This window comes from Penicillium longicatenatum (genome assembly GCF_028827895.1).
Source record: "Penicillium longicatenatum strain IBT 33135 chromosome Unknown contig_2_segment0_segment0, whole genome shotgun sequence".
Classification (NCBI taxonomy): domain Eukaryota; kingdom Fungi; phylum Ascomycota; class Eurotiomycetes; order Eurotiales; family Aspergillaceae; genus Penicillium; species Penicillium longicatenatum.
In genome coordinates this window covers 3,926,406-3,944,247 of record NW_026643120.1, presented here as the reverse complement: position 1 = coordinate 3,944,247, position 17,842 = coordinate 3,926,406, and the positions used below count along the sequence as shown (strand labels likewise).

At 47.6% G+C, this 17,842-nt stretch overlaps 7 protein-coding genes across 7 annotated transcripts; 3 read left to right on the top strand and 4 right to left on the bottom strand.

Moving 5' to 3' along the window:
* Positions 1–156: 156 nt before the first annotated feature.
* N7484_003993 (uncharacterized protein) lies at positions 157–660 on the top strand (the record flags this gene model as incomplete). Its single annotated transcript, XM_057114413.1, has 1 exon — positions 157–660. The coding sequence occupies one exon, from the start codon at positions 157–159 to the stop codon at positions 658–660; it is 504 nt and encodes a 167-aa protein (XP_056974553.1).
* Positions 661–894: 234 nt separating this feature from the next.
* On the bottom strand, positions 895–3,138 carry N7484_003992 (putative protein kinase; the record flags this gene model as incomplete). Its single annotated transcript, XM_057114412.1, has 1 exon — positions 895–3,138. One exon carries the CDS (start codon positions 3,136–3,138, stop codon positions 895–897), a length of 2,244 nt encoding a protein of 747 aa, XP_056974552.1.
* A 1,069-nt stretch (positions 3,139–4,207) lies between these two features.
* N7484_003991 (aromatic prenyltransferase) lies at positions 4,208–4,735 on the bottom strand (the record flags this gene model as incomplete). Its single annotated transcript, XM_057114411.1, has 2 exons — positions 4,208–4,313; positions 4,365–4,735. 2 exons carry the CDS (start codon positions 4,733–4,735, stop codon positions 4,208–4,210), a joined length of 477 nt encoding a protein of 158 aa, XP_056974551.1.
* Positions 4,736–5,667: 932 nt separating this feature from the next.
* N7484_003990 (uncharacterized protein) lies at positions 5,668–6,458 on the top strand (the record flags this gene model as incomplete). The annotated part of the gene is made up of 2 exons (XM_057114410.1): positions 5,668–5,729; positions 5,774–6,458. The coding sequence occupies 2 exons, from the start codon at positions 5,668–5,670 to the stop codon at positions 6,456–6,458; spliced, it is 747 nt and encodes a 248-aa protein (XP_056974550.1).
* Positions 6,459–7,308: 850 nt separating this feature from the next.
* N7484_003989 (uncharacterized protein) lies at positions 7,309–8,486 on the bottom strand (the record flags this gene model as incomplete). The annotated part of the gene is made up of 4 exons (XM_057114409.1): positions 7,309–7,513; positions 7,566–8,149; positions 8,205–8,300; positions 8,364–8,486. The coding sequence occupies 4 exons, from the start codon at positions 8,484–8,486 to the stop codon at positions 7,309–7,311; spliced, it is 1,008 nt and encodes a 335-aa protein (XP_056974549.1).
* Positions 8,487–9,102: 616 nt separating this feature from the next.
* Positions 9,103–11,244, bottom strand: N7484_003988 (LysM peptidoglycan-binding domain-containing protein; the record flags this gene model as incomplete). The annotated part of the gene is made up of 6 exons (XM_057114408.1): positions 9,103–9,266; positions 9,326–10,038; positions 10,112–10,232; positions 10,261–10,466; positions 10,524–10,583; positions 10,655–11,244. The coding sequence occupies 6 exons, from the start codon at positions 11,242–11,244 to the stop codon at positions 9,103–9,105; spliced, it is 1,854 nt and encodes a 617-aa protein (XP_056974548.1).
* A 34-nt stretch (positions 11,245–11,278) lies between these two features.
* On the top strand, positions 11,279–14,741 carry N7484_003987 (uncharacterized protein; the record flags this gene model as incomplete). The annotated part of the gene is made up of 11 exons (XM_057114407.1): positions 11,279–12,043; positions 12,115–12,201; positions 12,249–12,450; positions 12,525–12,726; positions 12,811–13,232; positions 13,299–13,577; positions 13,633–13,639; positions 13,705–13,729; positions 13,789–13,866; positions 13,949–14,363; positions 14,425–14,741. 11 exons carry the CDS (start codon positions 11,279–11,281, stop codon positions 14,739–14,741), a joined length of 2,799 nt encoding a protein of 932 aa, XP_056974547.1.
* Positions 14,742–17,842: the final 3,101 nt, after the last annotated feature.

Genomic DNA, 17,842 nt, shown 5'->3' with positions numbered 1-17,842 from the left:
ATTACATGTCATCCTTTGGGTGAGACTAATAATAGATGTTTTACACTGCGTACTTTATAATATAGATTCAGCAAAGCCCCCCTCTCTTCCAATGTTGGTTCGCTTGTGTTATCTTGGAATGATCACCGCTTGTTCTTCTGAATACCTCCATGAGCAATGGATATCGAACTACTTTTGGTGAAACCTGATAACCAACCCATTAAACTTATCCACTATGACTCGATCACAAACGAAGAAACCCCCGCATCCGTTGAGGCCATCCGTGAGGAGAACGGCCACTGTACTTTCGTCTTCCGAGATCCTTCAACCTTTCACCATGTTTTCATCAACGAATATGGTCTGATCAAGGGAGCGAAAAAGCTAAGATTTTGCATCATCCACCCTCTTTCTGGTGTAAACATCACACCTGATGAGAAGACTGGGGGTTCGGGGCCTAACATCACAGAACTGATGACCGAATGGAAATTGGCTTTTAGAGCCATGCCCACGAACCATCAGATCAAGCATATTGTGTTCGATATGTTATGTGCACAGAAGCTGGTCATCAAGCATGTGATAGAGGTGCTCAGGGAGGAAAAGAGTGTGTTGAAGGAGAAAGCAGCTGGATCGCTTCTCTGTACTGTGCAGGGATATAATGACGATGATGCAATGTGGGTGTAGATTTTCTAATTAATCACAGCTATTCCAAGTCTGAAGATGCTTAGAACGAAAGCTTGTGTTCATTAATGGAATGTGTTTCTCAACTAGAACAGAGTGGAGTGGCTGCACCTGCATCAGAGAGCTAAATTCTCCCCATTGGAAAAAGAGACAGGAACATGCGCGCTCATTATGCAATTCAAATCATCAAATTTCAATATCAACAGTCGCTATGCATGGAAACAGCTACCCACCCACCTACTGTAGTTTCTTGACGGATTTATAGATCCGACGCAAGTGTTCCTTCACATCCTGACAAGTCCACCGCAGCTGTGATTGTGGCGTCAACATTCCTTGAATACAAGTGATCAAGGAGTCAGCCACCGCTTCTCCGGTATCCAGCTTCGTCTCACCATGATCGATCCGGCAAGCAAAATCATCAGGCAGGGAAGTTGACCCGCGAGTGAGATCGTTCAAGACCATCTGTCGCTGCATTTTGGTATTTAATTGGTAGAGAAGCTCGAATAGAATGACTCCGAGGGCATAAACATCGAGTTTTTCGTCAATCCTGTACTCATCAAAGTATTCAGATTGTGACTCGGAGGGACTTATGTTGATAGGAGGTCTGTAAAACTCGGTCCCAACAACACGCTGGATCTTGGGGCCCTCGCGGAATGGAGTCACCGCACCATCTGCCGAGCCGTCATTCAAACGCGAAACATCCGCAACAAGACCAAAATCACCAATTCGAGGACGGCAGTAATGTGTCGGCGATTCACCACCAGAAAAGCATTTTGAGCAGCTTTCTAGAGCATAAGTCTCGGGGGCACAGAGGAAAATGTTGGCGGGTTTGAGATCGCGGTGAACAATCCCTTTCGAATGAAGATATTCGACCCCCGAGACAATATCCAGGATAAGCCGTAAGGATGGCACCAAATGGAAGCAATGACGCCTGGGCAGGGTTCCGGCCTTGCTATTACTCTTTTCAGGTGACTGAGGATTGAGGTAAGCGTTCAAAGAGATCGGGTGGAGCGACATCTGGATATGTAGAATGACTGCTGGCGGTTGGTGACCGGGTCCGTAGCGGTGTTGTACCATCTTCGAGTGATCTTGACTTAAGCCATCCGTAAAAATATCATCAGTCTCTCCGAAAGAGGATGTCTGCCCATAGGAAGGGTTGTCGAAATTTCGGGGTATAGACTCGATATCATCCTCATCCTCCAACTCCACATTTGAACTCTTTCGAGTATGACGGGAGGATGATGTTGCATGGCTGTCTAATCGTTCAATTCTATCATTGAAGCTGTGCTCATCGGGCACAGAGCTCATATGTGATCCCGTAGTGGAATTCTCGGAGTGTTCAAAGACGATCCCCATGCTTGGTTCATTGGTTCCACCATAGCTGGGTTCATGAAATTGAGAAGGCTCATATCTGGGTTGAGGCTTTGGTTTGAATGGTATTTGGCTCGAAACATGTGCCTGCTCAACCCAAGCGCCATAGTACCGAACGATGTTCGAATGCTCCAGGCGAGCAAGTGTTCGAATCTCTTTCATGATGGTCTCTAGCTGGTTCTGACCACCAAACTGTAACTGCTCAAGCCTTCGCTGACTGAGCGGAATCTTCTTGACCGCGTATTCCTGGCCATCGATGTGGTTTTTGACTTGATAAACCTCGCCAAATGATCCGCGACCCAGAATTTTGAGTTCGCTGAATTCGACGGAATACCGCGACATGTGGTTATATGGCGGACCTGCAGATCCATTAAATAACGGGACGCTCACTGGTGAGCTTCCAAAAAGGGGCATTGATGAGGTGGAAAGGTTTCTTGGAATGCTGGGAATACCTCGAAGGCCATCAATACGATCGATAGGCGGAAGCTGCATATTCTCTTCTTCTCTTCGCCAAAATCGACCGGTATTCTCGCCTCCTTCTTGGTGATTGAGCGGTGGTCTTGAGACCAACGCGAGCTCATCACGACCCTCGATGGGTGATTTCACAGGCGAGTTCAAATCGATCTTCTCAAGGGCTGTAATACCGAGCAAATCAAGATTGTCCCGGTAGCGCTGTCTCGTTGGACCCAATTCTTCATTTTCAATACCTTCTGGCATGACACCGTGCGATGCCAAAAACTGCGATTTAAATTTGTACAACTGCCTTCCCAGGTACTGGACCTCAGGGCTATGACGGGTGAAATTTCGACTGGAGCCTTGCTGAGCATTGAGGATATCGACAGCTCGACTCTGACAGTAAAATTCAAGTAATGCGGCTGTCATGACATTTGCGTGGTGATCTATATTGGTGTCCATCGCACCTTGGGATAGCGCCGAGACATCCTCAAGTGAATTTGACGGGTCCCATCCTTCCGAGTCTAGTTTTTTTCTCGATTGTTCACTTGATCTACTCCTCTCATCTTCTCTCCCATTGCCGGGGGTTGAATCTGTTTCAGATTCAAATTCAGACTCCGAGGATGATATCTCTCCAGCTGGTCTGAACATCGACATATTGGCGTTAGTCCAGGACCCCAGGAGAGCCAGAAATGAGATAAACCCGGGTCAGAATTATACTCCCGCCATCAGTTCTTTGAAAAATGAAAAGAAAAAAAGCCCCGAGTTCAGATGTGAAGAATTTTCAGGGCTTGAGGTTTGTTGATATTGCCCTCTGTCAAGGCTGGGAAACTGTATGGCTTTGGCGGGGTATAGTGTCAAGAGCCGCCTTCAACTCAAAACGCCAGATGCAAACGACAGGGTCCGCTCTTAGCTTTAAATTACCAGGGAGCCTGTGGTGCAAATGAACACGTAAACAAGCTCTGAAGCCCGTCAGGGCAATGATTCACTCAAGCTTCCATCGGATTCTAATTGTCTCTGGAAGGGCGTGTCGTGCGGGTGATGCTGGTGTCGTGTTATCTCCTTTGGTGAACAGCCACGATGCACACAAGACAAACAACAGCAACGGCTTTGTCCACAAGACAAATATTCAATAGTGTTTGCTTAAAAAAGAAATCTGAAGGTTGAGTCGCCTCTGAAGGCTTATTCCTCCTGAGGCTCCGTCGAACAGGATGAGTCATCGAAATCACCTTCACCGCCTTCATCACCGCCTCCTAGGCAATCCGCATTATGTCCGATATGGATGTTTGAAGAAAGTCGCGGTCACGCAGCTCACGCGGTAAGCGAGAATCTAGCCAGTAAAATTTGGTTCTACCGTTAGATCAACCTAGAGCTTTCCATCAACCCCTTGCTTATTGACTCACAGATAGCTGATTAACCAGGCACCTAAACAAGGCATACTGAGTCTGTACGTCCTCATTACACTATGTATGAACATACTTCATTCGCTTTTTTTATTGTCATAAGTATTCCGAGGCCTATCTGATTACAAAATTCACATCAATCAGAAGCTTACAATCGTCAAAAACAAGAACGAAAGCCTTGCCAGTTCATATTTGTAGATCCCCCTCTATGGTGCTCCATTGGCGTATTAAGAGAACTTCCATAGTAATATTAGACATGAATCTGTTCTGAAAGATGCTTAAGCTCAGGTCTTTTCGAGTCAAGTCCAATCATAGAGGGGTAGTCAAACAAGAGTGATAGTAAACACTTGATACACTCCCGTTTTCTCTGTATAGGCGAATGACACCCAGCAAATGAGACGGTCTGTTTGGTTTAGATTTAAATCGGGGCTTATTTAGTTAGTTTACGAGTTCGCTCACTTGGATGCCGGAGAAACTTACAAAAAGTCTCCTACAGTTTGCTCATAGGCACTGCCATGAGCATCAAGTCCAATTTGCGTGAGATATTGAGCGATGGCTCGCACATTATCCTGGTCATTGAGACCATAGACTGGCAAGTAAATCTTGGTTGCTGGCACTTTGAGACCGGCCTTTGTCTCGTAGTTCCACACCAAATGTATACCAAGCGGATGTGGACCATTACCAATCTGTAACAGAGTCCACAGTTTCTGAAGGTACTCAAAGCCCCTGTTGGACTCGGGAGAATCAATACGCCCGCCCAGAGTCCAGACTTCCTCAACCTTGCTCCAGGACATGTCTTTCACACGACCATAAAGCTTGTGCCGGGATTTTTCCCGGAGAGACACAGTCATTTGAGTAGACAAACCCGAAGTTGGGTCTTGAATCAGTCGTTTCGATGTATTCCTTAATCATTTCCAGTGTGTTGTAGCAATCTGCATCTCCAAGATACTCTTGAACAGATCCAATGACAACCGAACAGAGGTCCTTTTCTGTCACAAGGCACTTCAAGGGTGGGAATGTGTATCCCTTCACAGAGATGGAATCCGGCTTTAGATCAAAGCCAATGAGACTTGAGAAAGCTCACGTGTTGCATCATTCTTCGCTTGCAGTTCTCCACACTCACTTTTGTTCAAAGTATGTTTGGGATAAAAATGCTCAAAAAGCCGACTGTCATATCCTTCGGGATTGATCTTTTCTAGGCGATCAAGAAACTCACGGATAGGGCTGATATTGTATGGGTCCTCTTTCGTGGGTCCTCTTTCGTTCCAGAGACAGAGGTAACAGGTTCCATCGCGACTCAGACAACTGGCATGCCGCCACCTCGCTTTTGGAAATTGGTGCTAAGCTCCAAAGGCAGTTCATTGTGCGTCATGGCACTGGGGAACGTCTGAGGGCATGGTCCTAGGAACGGGACGATGGTTGTGTAAAAAAACATGAGATATTGGCATTGGGATTGGCTCGAGTAGCCTGCCGAACTCATCAAACGGGCCAATAAAGGACCGGTCCTTTGCCACCATTCTCTTTGACTTTCATTTGGGCAGCTCATATACTTATCACGGAGCTCAAACTGGAGGCTGTTTGCTTCTCGCGCTGCCATTTCGTCGTTCATAGCTCCAGCGTTCGTAATGCGTTCTGCTCAATAGATTTCCTGTAGATCAGCGAAAGTGATACGCTCGTCAGTATATAATAAGGTGAAGGACAAACATGAACGCAATCACCTACAAACCACTCCGTTTACACTGACATCTCTTCCACTCTCTTTCACGCGTCAAATAATATCATCATGGCCAAGAAAAAAATGGGCCGCTCCATGAAGTGTGTCAAGAGAGCAATGTCCTTTCGCAAGTAAGTCTGCACCTAAAACCATCTTGAACAACACTTACATATAGTATTTTCAGGGAACGTCCGAGTGAAGCTGAAACCCAAGGCGACAAAGTCGATCCTCTACCCCAAGACGACGATCAAGACAGAGGTTCTCATCACGAGAGCCCTCCAAGCCCTCCAAGCCCTCCCGAATCCGAGCACCACATCAGCCTCTCCAACCTCTCCAATCCCAACGGCACCCCAAGCACAATAAGCACCCCGACCTACCTCGAACTATCCATCTCCGAACCAGAATCCAATGATCCCCAAACCCCCACCGACACAACACCCTGGCCCTGGTCCATCGAAGACGACGAACTAGCGTTAGACGCCTACTTCGAAAAATTCGAGACCAACCCATTCCTACGAGCCCCAGATCCAAACCAATCCCAATACCGGGACTGGCTTCGAGGTCTTCACGGCCCCTTACCCAGGGGCTGCAGGAACTCTATCAAAAAGAGGAAATGCATTCCCTCTGAGCATCCAGAGTACCAGGATAAGGTTGTTGGTTCCGATCCTATTGGTCTGTTCGAGCCTATTGAGCATGTTGGGGTTGCGTTGTCGACTAAGTCTTTTGTTCGGTTTGAGAAGATGAATCCTTATAAGTATTTTGGGCTTATTCCGGATAAGCCGCGAATGGTTGGGGATGAGGGTTGTTGTGCTTTGGGGTTTTGTCCGCAGTGTGTGCTTGGGAAGGATGTTTCTGTTTAGGTTGGTTTGGTTTGGATCTGCCATTTTCTAGTGGGGTTTATTTGGGATCTAGGTTGATTTCGATATGTGTATTTTTTGTCTTGGTTTGGAAGTTTGCATTTGAGGCTATCTAGGGAGTATTTTGGTGATGGACTTTTCTGATATCATGGGAGGGAGTCTGGTGATTTCTTTTCATTTCTTTTAAGACATTGAATGCTGCTTTAATCAATTATTCTTTTCAACTTACATCTTACTACTCTATCTCGTCTATCTTTCTTCAATATCTTCCCTATAGATGAGGGTGGCAGAAATGACTTGGGAGGTATATTCAAAGAGAGTCGATGGCTAAACCGAGAACCTGACATTAGAGAGAATCCCTGAATTAAGCAGTGTAACGGGCTTATGGACATCTGGATAAATGCGTGATAAATGCTTGCGATACCAGTTGACCTTCTCAAGTGCTATTTCTCCGTACAATCACTGTATTTTGCTACTAGGTACTACTAGTGCTAGGTCGCTTTCATAACCAGAGCGAGGCTACATAATTGTCATGTCTTCCATCGAGGACCACGAACAGGCCTTTTCTTTCACTTGGGTATAGTTTAGAGAGTCGGGGATAGATACTAGGTAGTATTAGCTACATGTACCCGGATATCTATATCCTCGATTCAGCATTCAAATTGCTCTGACTGTGGCGTTTGCCTATATTTGATTCTGCATCCTCATACTCGTCCTCTTCATCAGTGCTCTCCAAGCCAATTCTCGAGCCTTAATACATGGATGCAGGTAGGAGTATTTGTTTCGATAAAATGCTCGAAGATGGAATGGTCAGATACAATACTTGTCAGGACCAACTACCGCAGGACATACCTTAGAGAGTATCAATGCCAACATTACGCAGATTGTCAAGCTTAAATTCCACCTCCCGCCCCTGAGCCTCAAGGTCCAGATACCCAGGTGCATTCTGCTCAATAAGGCGCACCCACAGGTCCATACAACCGAATCCCTCATAGAGAAACTTGCTGTCCATTCTCGTTGCCTCCAAAAGCTCAAAAATAGGACGGTCCATGTTCAATCTATTCCCATTAGAAAATTCACGTTGGAAACTGCACATGGAAAAGAACTTACGGCTCGTTATACTGCGGCGGGCCCCCAATACACGACTCTTCCAAATCCGCGACACGCCGGCCCAAACTCTGACCAAAGGCCATTACCTGACCCATATTCCAGGCTCGACGAACAATCGAATCGCGGACACTGCCGTCAGAGCCAAATTCGGCTATCGTCATTCGCCCTGTGGCAAGCTCCGGCTTTTCGATCACATACCACGTGTAGTCTGGCCCATCGGCGAACACTACCGTGCCACTCCGGGTCATCGAGAGAGCGTGGAAATCCGCTGAGGAAAGGTACAGCTCAGAGAGGATATCGCTAAGCGCGATAGGTGTCGCGAGGTTGAGAAATTCTGGGATATGGCTGCGCGGTGCATGGCCCGGCCCCGCCTGGTCAAAGGGATGCTGCCCGTTCCATTCATCTTGATGGATATACATCATAATCAGGAGCTTTACAAGATGAATGTAGTTCCGGGGGTGAGTCTGTGAGTCTACTGGTGGTAGACAAAGGAACCTCTTGTCAGGTCGTGGGGCTTGCTGCGTGAGCAATGAAGCCGGGTAGTCGCGAGCTGAGGTACATGCTGGGGCACGGCTATGGTAAGACTGCAAATAATAATTAGACCTGAAGAAAGGTGAATTCAGCATTGGCTGTACGCACCTCGCGGAATTCCTGATTGGCGGTAGCCCATTTCTCAATTAGGGCTCGCCGTTGACGCAGCCCCTCTTCTGGGGTTGAGACTGGTTGGTATTCTTCCTGCAGTTATGCACCAGTTAATATTACAAATGCTTATACGAGAGCATTCCAAAGACTCCCTACCTTTACGAATAGCAGCCATCCCTTGACTTCTCCCGGGAGCTCATCTGAGGGTAAATCTTCCGGATGAAGGTGGATCTCGGGAATGCCCGCTGGCCAAGACGCGTCTGATGCCGACTGTGCCATTTTGAAATCCAATTTGGGTAGTAAAAGAAAGTCAAAGGAAGAGACTAGAGGCGCAGATGAATGAGGAGCCTTCCAACTGAATGCGCGTCGAACTGATGAAAAAAAAAGGTTTACAAGGTGAAACAAGTGGATTTAGTCTTTGCTTAGTTCAATATTCGGGATTTCATGCGGAAACTCCGGCACCTAAATAGCTTGGCGCTCTGAAAAAAGGGGAACCGCTATGGAGTAGAGTAAAGAATCATTGTCTAAGCGAAATTCGCCAAATAGTGTGACCCTTGCTTGTTCCGCAGGGCCCTGTCGCTAAGCATCCCAAGGTTAGCACTAAGCACCTGGGCATCCACCATCCAGCCCTGGAGTGGAGCTAATATTACCATACATTACAAGACCCTGGTAATTTTGTGCTCAAGTGGGCCTCCACCAGTGCCACCAGCTTTTGAACCTTGGAAGTTCGAACTCTTGAGGCTACTCCAGTGGGTCAATTCCAGTGTTTGTTTACCCTCAATTACATCCTCCATAAGAACTATCACAGATAGCCGATGCACAGTACTCGTCGATGGATCCACTGTCATCTCGGTCAGTACGGAGTATAGCCTCGAATAGTCATTAACCCGATCATTCACTTACCAGTATCCATAGATGCTGCAACAAGACCCAAACTCGGAGCCGAAGCAAGTATAATCACTATTATCAGCGCCGCAGAGACCGTTGGTCGAAGTGGTTCCGGTGCAGGGGCCGTAGCTGGAATCGCAGTTGGCTCCACAGTAATCATCGGTTGATCCACTACAGACCAGGTGGGTTAGTATGAAAAATCCGTGAGTGCGAGGGGGGTGTGCTCATACCAGTAACCATAAGTGTCGCAGCAGTCTCCATAGCCCGAATTGAAACAGGTCCAGTCGTTGTTGCTCGCTCCGCAGAGACCATTGGGGGAAACACCGCCTGCGCAGACTCCCGCGGAGTCATCACAGCTGGATGTAGCACAATAATCGCTGGTGGAACCACTGGTAAAAGCAAGTCAGAACATGATTCAATCAGGGGGTTAAGAGTACTCGGCCAAACATACCAGTCGCCGTAAATGCTACAACAATCACCAAAGCCGGACTGCTCACACGTGTACCCGGTTGTCCCACCACAAGTACCGTCCGGGGAAATAACCAAACCGGTGGCCGTGGATGTAGCCGCAGAAGTGGAGGTGGTGGAAGTGGTAGTGCTGCTGGTAGATGATTTCGTGCTGGATGCCGAGACAATGGTAGAGGTAGATCCTGCCGCGGCCTGACTGGAAGCCGCACTCGTCTGACTAGCGGTGGTCAGGGGAATGCTGGTATTGAAAGGTATAGTAGGAGTAGGCTGGCTCAAGTCCAAGTCACAAACACGATCCCATTCGCTATACCAGGCGGTGTTGGTCATGAGATCACTAAATGCGAGGTCGTCGAGATCGAGACTGTAGTAAGATATCGCATTTAGGCAGAGCGTGTAGCCCTTAGTCATTTCATATGCAGTATCGTTATATGTCCCGGTAGTGGTCGAGATCGACAGTCCTGTGGGAAGAAGCCAACTATAATGTACCCCGAGCTCTTAGTATTTGTACTCACACTAATTTGCATGCTCTTTCTTTGGGATTGACTTACGTCGTGGTGCGGTTTGCTGTCACCGTGGCATTGACATTGATGGTGGACGTCAGAGCTGATAGCGAGTTACTGGTGGTTGAGGCATACCCAGAGTATGAATGCTTCCGACCGCTTGCACGCACTGAACCAAAAGTTAGTAAATAAGTCACCGGAGTCTTTCCTGATATGCCTTACGTAGCTATTGTTTAACCACAAGGAGTCACAAGTGTTGTTGAGTTGAGTATTCAGGAAATAGAAGTCCTTTTCCGAGATAGAAAACATGGACGCGACAGTGTCACACATATCGCCATCTTGGATAGTGTACCAGAATCCACAGTCAGTATTGGAGGTCGTAACCGCATTATCTGGAACAAGCCTGGATTTTGTTAGTTGGTTCAAGGGAAAAAGCACGTATCGTGGATATTTTACTTACGCAGCGGTCGTGACGGCTTTCAGAGCAAAACTGTTAGGGATGACTGTGGTACCAGGAGGGCTAGTAATGGTTAGCGCAACAGTTCAATTATCAAGGAAAAGTCAGATTTGACTGAAGCTTGAGGCTCTTACCTCAGACAGATATACTCTCCCTCCAAAGCTTGCAGATTTGAGCAGGCGGAATTGATGGATGGGTTCCACGACCGAAAGGTGGGGGTTGAGATCTGTTGTCGCAATTTCCCAAGAATGGACGTGCAGGTATCATTGGAGGAGACCTTGTAGATGTCACAGACATCAGGCAGACATAGCGTCTGACCCTTGGTCAGATAGCTACAATCCGACCCAAGGGCATTAATGCTCTCCAAGGCCGGAGTAGATACGTTGGCGATAGTCGAAATATCCACGCATGTTGTGTTGGCTGAGGGAACGACATAGGTGTTCCAACTGGGGTCCGTGACATTGCACCGCACATTATCCCCCGCAGTAGCAATGGCGGTTGATGTGGATGTTGGCGTTGAGCTTGCAGTGTACGTCACGCTGTAGGAAGCGGTCGCTGAACAGCGGGAGATACGACTGCTCACGGCAGCTGGACTGAGGAGTTGCTGACCCCAAGGAGAATTGACAATGTTTGTCATGTGGTCCAGAGCACAATCGTTGCAGGTCAGATTCAGCCCATTGCTGCTGGCGGTTTGGAGAACACGGCTACAGTACTCGCCAGCCATTAGTGATGATAGCAAGGATCCTTTCGCATTCGTGATGATCGACGGCGATACAAGTGCCTACGATGAATCGTTGGTTGACCAATGGACTTTCCTGACCGATGAACAAGAACTTTCCAAGCGAGATCTGAAACATCACAAGCGAGAGAGTATGTTCTCGAACAACAATGACACCTTTGACAACGTGGTCGAGACATATCACATCCAGTGCACCAATCTCTACGTCAACGTATCAAACTGCAATTCTTTGTTCGAAGGTGGTGCGTCAAACACCATTGTCAAAATGCCAAAGGACTTGGGAGCCGGTCCATATGCCCGTGTGATCAGTTTGGTCCCTCTTGGATCTCAGAGCACGTCTTCAATCATCAAGGCCAGATCAACTAGCGAGGTGTATGAGCTCACCGTGGATTACGATCTGGCCAGTGCCGCGACCGAAGCCAAGGGCGACGTGAACTTCCGCGTCGATTACACCAATCTCCTAGAATATTGGAATGAGATCACAGATAGCCCAGGCTCCAAACGCAAGAGATGGTTCGGGGCTTATGATGATTGGCTGAAGAAGATGACCACGATTGTGAAAGACGAGAGGAGCTACCTACCCCTGGATTACGAGGAGAAGATCAAACTATTCCACGCTCATGCTAATTGTCCCAAGACCAACATCGATGCAATATTCGACATTGATGCCAATATCAAGCTGGCGCTGAATGGTCAGTACGGCTATTACTTTGAGGGATCTATCCTGCCTACTCCTACGCTGATTTCGGCGTATGGATATTTCTCCATCGAACCGGTGGCCGCGGTAAGTTACCCAGACACCTTTTCTAACCACAATGACAGTGGATCTCACATGCTAACATCCTGATCTTTTAGATTCTCATTACTCTCAGGGCAGAGGCCGTTATGCAGTCCGACTCAGGTGTCATGGAACTCTTCAGTGCAGGATTCCCTGGTCTTTCAGTGAAGGGTTTATCAGCATTGGTCCTGAGTTGGCTTTGACGGGTCAGCTATCGGCCTCCCTCCAAGTATCAGGTGAGCTGAATGCAGGCGTCAGTCTCGAATGGGATCGCACCGAGGTGTACTCCCCTCAGGACGCAGCAGGTGAGAAGGCAAGTATTGCGCCTAAGGACTTGCAAAGCGACGACAATCAGGTTTATTCGTTTGAGCCTACGTTCGACGCATCACTCACTGCGCAGGGAAATCTGGCATGTAAGTCAAACGTCTCAATTTGTTTCAAAACTCGCAAGAATGAACATTGGATTGACTGAACATGATTTTGTTAGTGTCTCTTACTCCTGAGGTCCGCTTCGGCATTTCGGTTCTTGGAGGCGACCTGATGTCAGGATATGTGACAGCGGGAATTACCAACACCATCAAGCTGGGTGTAAATGCCACTGCAAGTGTTTCAGTCGATGGCTCGACTAGCGCTGGATTCTGCTACTGGGCAGACTTTGTCTATTCCATCTTTATCCAGGCGAATGCCTCGTGAGTGATATTCTCTCTGTTCTCTCCTCTAATGCAGGGATCTGGACTGTGGGCTAACCAAGTTGATTTTCATCTCTTTTGCAGATTCATTGACGGGGCAGCATACTGGGGTGATAAATATGATGTTGTTTCCCCTAGTGATCCTCTGCCTCTCGTGGAAGAAACTTGTATCAAGTATGCGAGCAGTGATCCGCTCACCAAAAGAGACAACGTCGAAGCCTTAGTGGCAAACAGTACCGGATCAGGTTGTTTCGGAGGTCTCATTGCCTGTAACACCGTCAATGATGACACAGATTCATCTGGAAATATGACTTGTCCTTATGCATGCGAAGGAACATCCTGCACGATATTGGACACAAGCAGTTCTCTCAGCAGACGGCAGGCAGTAACAGGTCAATGCATGCACTATCCAGCCATGTTCTACAACTGCGAATGGTTCCCAAACAAGGATATTCCCAATCTGGACACGTCCACCAATGGAAACATGCGATACTACTCGTCATTGGGTAAGATTTTCGTCCACCTTCCCTCGTGGCTTCGTGCGCGATGCACATTCTGACAGCCAGTAACAGGGATTTGCACCAATATCCAGAACTATCTCGATCGCCATGCCAGCCTGTGGGCGCCAAGCTATATGGGGGACACCTGGATGCGTCTAACATACAAACCCGATCCTTCCAACACCAACCGGAACCAGGCTTGTGGAGATCCAAAGAAAAAGACCGGCAATATGGCTGCCCACTGTGCCCAAGTCAAAAGGTCTCTCTGGCCTCAAGCGATTCAGCAAGCAGGGAAAAACGCAGGTGGAATGCAGGGTTGGAGTGAATCCATGTCCTGTGATGAATTCCCTTGTAAGTACTTTCCTTCCAGCACCCCTGAACCTTTGCTAACTTGTAAATAATTTAGTCAATTCGTAAGTGTCTACAAGATGCCCTCACATGATGGAATCGCTTTATACTGACAATGAATGAATGATAGTGCCGCAGAAGGTGGCACTGGTGCTGTGAGTACTCCCGAGGTCAAGCTTTCCCCAAATAACTCGGGCTGATCATGAACTTTTAGAGCACCTCTTGCACGCCATGGGAACAGCAACAGTACCAGAGCTCCATTACTAGTATGATCCCGATTCTTCATGACAGGGTGAGTTCCCCTTAACACTATCTTCCTTTGTCCCATGCTGGTAGGCTTGAGCTCACTCTCATTTCCTTTGAATTGATTTTAGACAAACAATAATTTGCCTTGGAGTACCGAGCCTTGGACAGGTCAGCTCCCACGCCAGTATACGGTCAACCTTTTTGACTCAACCTCAAACCCTACTGGCACATTCCTTGGAACCTATGGAGGCTACCTCGCGGGTAATCAGAACCTCATTCGAGCGCGCATCGCAGGTGGCGTCAACACTTTTGGCACCAACAGCATCTACTATTTGACCGCGACCTCGCACAACGCCCTTTGCCACATTGACGACGGCTTTAATCTGAGAAGCACTGCCATGGGAGTCCAATATATCAAGCTAATCGTGTGCAACGTCGTGTACGGTGACTCGCTAGGTACAGATCTCAAGAAGCGAGATGGGGAAGATGATGACGATTACACAGGTCGTCCGGAGATGCACTCTCGATTCTGGCAGGTGCAAGGTATGTTTCATATTTTCCTTCCCTTTCTTCCATCTCATCAAAGTTTTTCTCTAACCATTAGCAGAGCTTCGAGTCCCCAAGAACTGGCAGAATCATGTGGTTCTCACGCGTCGGGGTGACTCGGAGAGTTTTGCCCGCGGCTTGGCCCATGGAAGCGGTGCGTCAGATGGTTTGAAGTGGGATGATACGGATTCGCATGCTCTGCACCTGCTTGATGAGAATGACCAGCCTGTCCAATCTTCCACATTGGCCACCCGAGCCCAAGGACAGGCCATTCCAGAGTCGGAGGGTGAAAGTGACGTGGATCTGTCTGCATCCGCTTCGTGGAGAAAACATTATGGAGAGCATTTGCGCCGACACGGTCATGGACATCATTAAGGAATAGTTCTCGTTTACGAAGAAGCTGGTTCGCATCTTCTGGGCTTGCTCTCCTATAAGATAACGCTCCCGCACCATTGTGCGCTCAGCCGATGCAAGGCTCGCTAGGAAATTTAGACAAGCAATCTTTTCGCGAAAGCGCACCTTGACATGTTGATACCAAATGTAATAGATAAATCCATCGGAACCTGCACATGTAGACCTAGTACCTGTTGCGCCTGCGGCCTGGGATCCACATCCTATAAGGGCAACCCGATCAAGAGAAATAGGTGATCCCAGGAGCTTGACGGATCCTAGAAATCGTCAAGCCGCTCTCAGGAACTTGATGATGACTCCCAGGAACAAAATCTGCTGCTCCCAGGAGCGCTCCAAGAGCTCCTGGGAAGGATCTTGATGTCCTAGGGATATTGCCGTTCCCAGAATCATGTCGGACAAGGACCAATCTTCGTTCAGCTTATAGCCAGCCGACATCCTGTGATAGTCTGATACAGTCCTTCGTGGGACGGACTACGCATCTTACCATTGAAATGCTTCCAAAATATCCGCGGATAGATCATGGTTTCTCTACGCTTAAAGTTGCAGTGCCAAGTCATTTAACGAGCAGAAGGGGTAGGTTTGTAATGTCGTTTGTGGTCTTCATAGCTTATGTCTAGGCTAATCTTAGAATTCAGAAGTAGAAGCGCATCCATCAGCTAATTTCTCCAATGTGAACAATCCTGCTCCGGTATTTCTGAATAATTACCACAAATGAGGTACGCTATAATGAAACAGTCATCAAACGAGCCATAAGTTCGCTATCGAACCCGAATGAAGAAAAAGAAGAGCCGCCCCAGTGGCCTCAAAGATCCGAGAAGTAGACTCCAACGCTCATGTTCGAAGGCCATGAGCTTCCGAAGCATGCCTCCGCAAGTGCATCCCGTGCAGGATAGATAGCTTACAAAAATTACATCTTCGGTCCATCAAGTGTGAGTCCTTGAAATGCCTCTTCACTCCATTATAGTCTGAGTATGCATCTAAGCTAGCCCTTAAAAAGGCCTACCATCGCGATATATATTAGCCTAATCTCTCTAATAAGGATAATCTACTACTATAACCCTCTAAATGATAGAAGAAAACCCCTTCAGAAGGGGCTTTCTTAACCTCTAGGGTTTATAATTCTACCCTATTAGTTATCTTTAGTTTAAATGCACTTTCTTTTAAATAAAAATTATTTCTTTGTTACGACACGTCCATAGAAGAGCCATGCAAGAGGCAGAGAACAGGCGTATAAACGCATGAGAACACTTCTGATTGCTACTACCAGCTAGAGATGCTGGAGAAAGGTTATTCCGATATATTCGGGTAACTGATTAGATAAGCCGCACAACAGAAGTAGGCTCACGGGAGAGATCCAGGAGAGCTCTCCAGTGATTATATTATCAATATGACAACAGCACTGTGTGTGCTGTAGCTCGTGTCATCACTCGTATCCAATCCAACCGCATAAGGCCTATGCCTTAACACTTCGTATATAATGACTTGTATCCGAGTATGCTTCCCCTTTTTTTTATTTCAACGAGTCCTTGTACATGGGATGTATCATTAATTGAGTATCTATATCTAGAGATTCCTACGAGGATCCTATAACAATAGCCCTGAAAAGGTAACCTCGTGATGTACCCAACGTGGGCGCGACATAGTCGAATGCAGGTTATTGTGCTTCAGGGACACTGGGGAGACGATAAAAAAAAAGAAAACTGAAGTAGGGCTGACTTTGGATACGCTGTGAACTGTTGAGCTTCTTGGTCAGATATATTTCTCGGAAATGTACAAGAATATAATGCTGTTGTATTGAGTTAGCGTAATACAGTACGTACTTTAGATGTTGAACATGATGGAGTCTTACAGTATTCTTGTGGAGTGGGGCTTGCCTCGCTACAGGCGACATGACCTGACGGATTTGCGTTGTCCCGCCGCCAAGGTGTAGGCTGGCCGTGGACGAAACCTAGTATGTACGGATGGCATGACGTCCGTGTTGTATTCCTAGTGATCAATTTCGGCCAGAGTCCGTTCGCCCCAGCATTAGTGATGCCAAGCCACGCAAAATCACAATCCTTAGCGTGGGGCGCGGAACATCATCGGCGAAACTATGTTTCAGCGTATGTAATAGCCTGGCTGTCTTGTACATTGGATTTTCTTGTAAGCTTCAGGATCCAACGAGTCTAATATGTCTGTGGATGATCATCCACGATGCCGACGTATACTTCCATATTAAATGGGAACATATTGGTCAGAGGCAGCAGCTATTATGGCGCTTTAGCATCTTGATCTTCCATATGATCCTGTTCTGGCCCTGAGGGGCCGAAGTTGTTGAAAATCTTGGCGTGCGGGAATTTTACGGTGGCTTGTAACGGATCGGCTCAGATTCTGTTTCGGTATTTCGTTTAGCCTGGCTTCGATTTCCCCAGGTTTTGCGTGCCGACCGGGCAGTTTTCGGGGGAAATAATCGGGGAAGCCCCTCGGGGCCCCAGCCCACCCCGGTCTCGCTGAGCCGTCCGACTCGGCAATTGGGTACAAGCCCGTAAACTTCGCCCGTGCCGGTTCCTTCCGACTGGGAAGGTTTCTTGTTGATGTGACTCAAAGTTTTGAGGCGTCGTTCATCCATTAGTTGATCGGGCTACGCATCCTTGCTGAGGTTCCGGCCATACCGACAAATGGCATGGGAAGGACATAGGGTCAAGTATTTTTTTTGACCGACCCAACTTCTAGTGGCCTTTCGAGAAGCCCCAACTCCCAGTCTTTCGCTCTCGCTATGATCGAAAAATTCTGGCGCGAAGGTCTGAGTTGGGCTTTTTAGACGTTAGACATGGTGCTGTTGTGTAGATGCTGGGGCAGCTACTCCAGCGCTTGGAAATATTGGACATGACACGCAGCATTCCCTAAACGTATTTACACACTCACATAACCCCACAACAATACAAGTTTGATACATGCAACAAACTTTTTCAAGAAAATTAAAAAATGCAGGGAATTAACTCATTGGCGGGTACGCTGGGGACTTGTGGGGTCTGGGGAACGAAGTTCGGGGAATTGGAGAGAGGTACGGAGTACACCATCCCGCA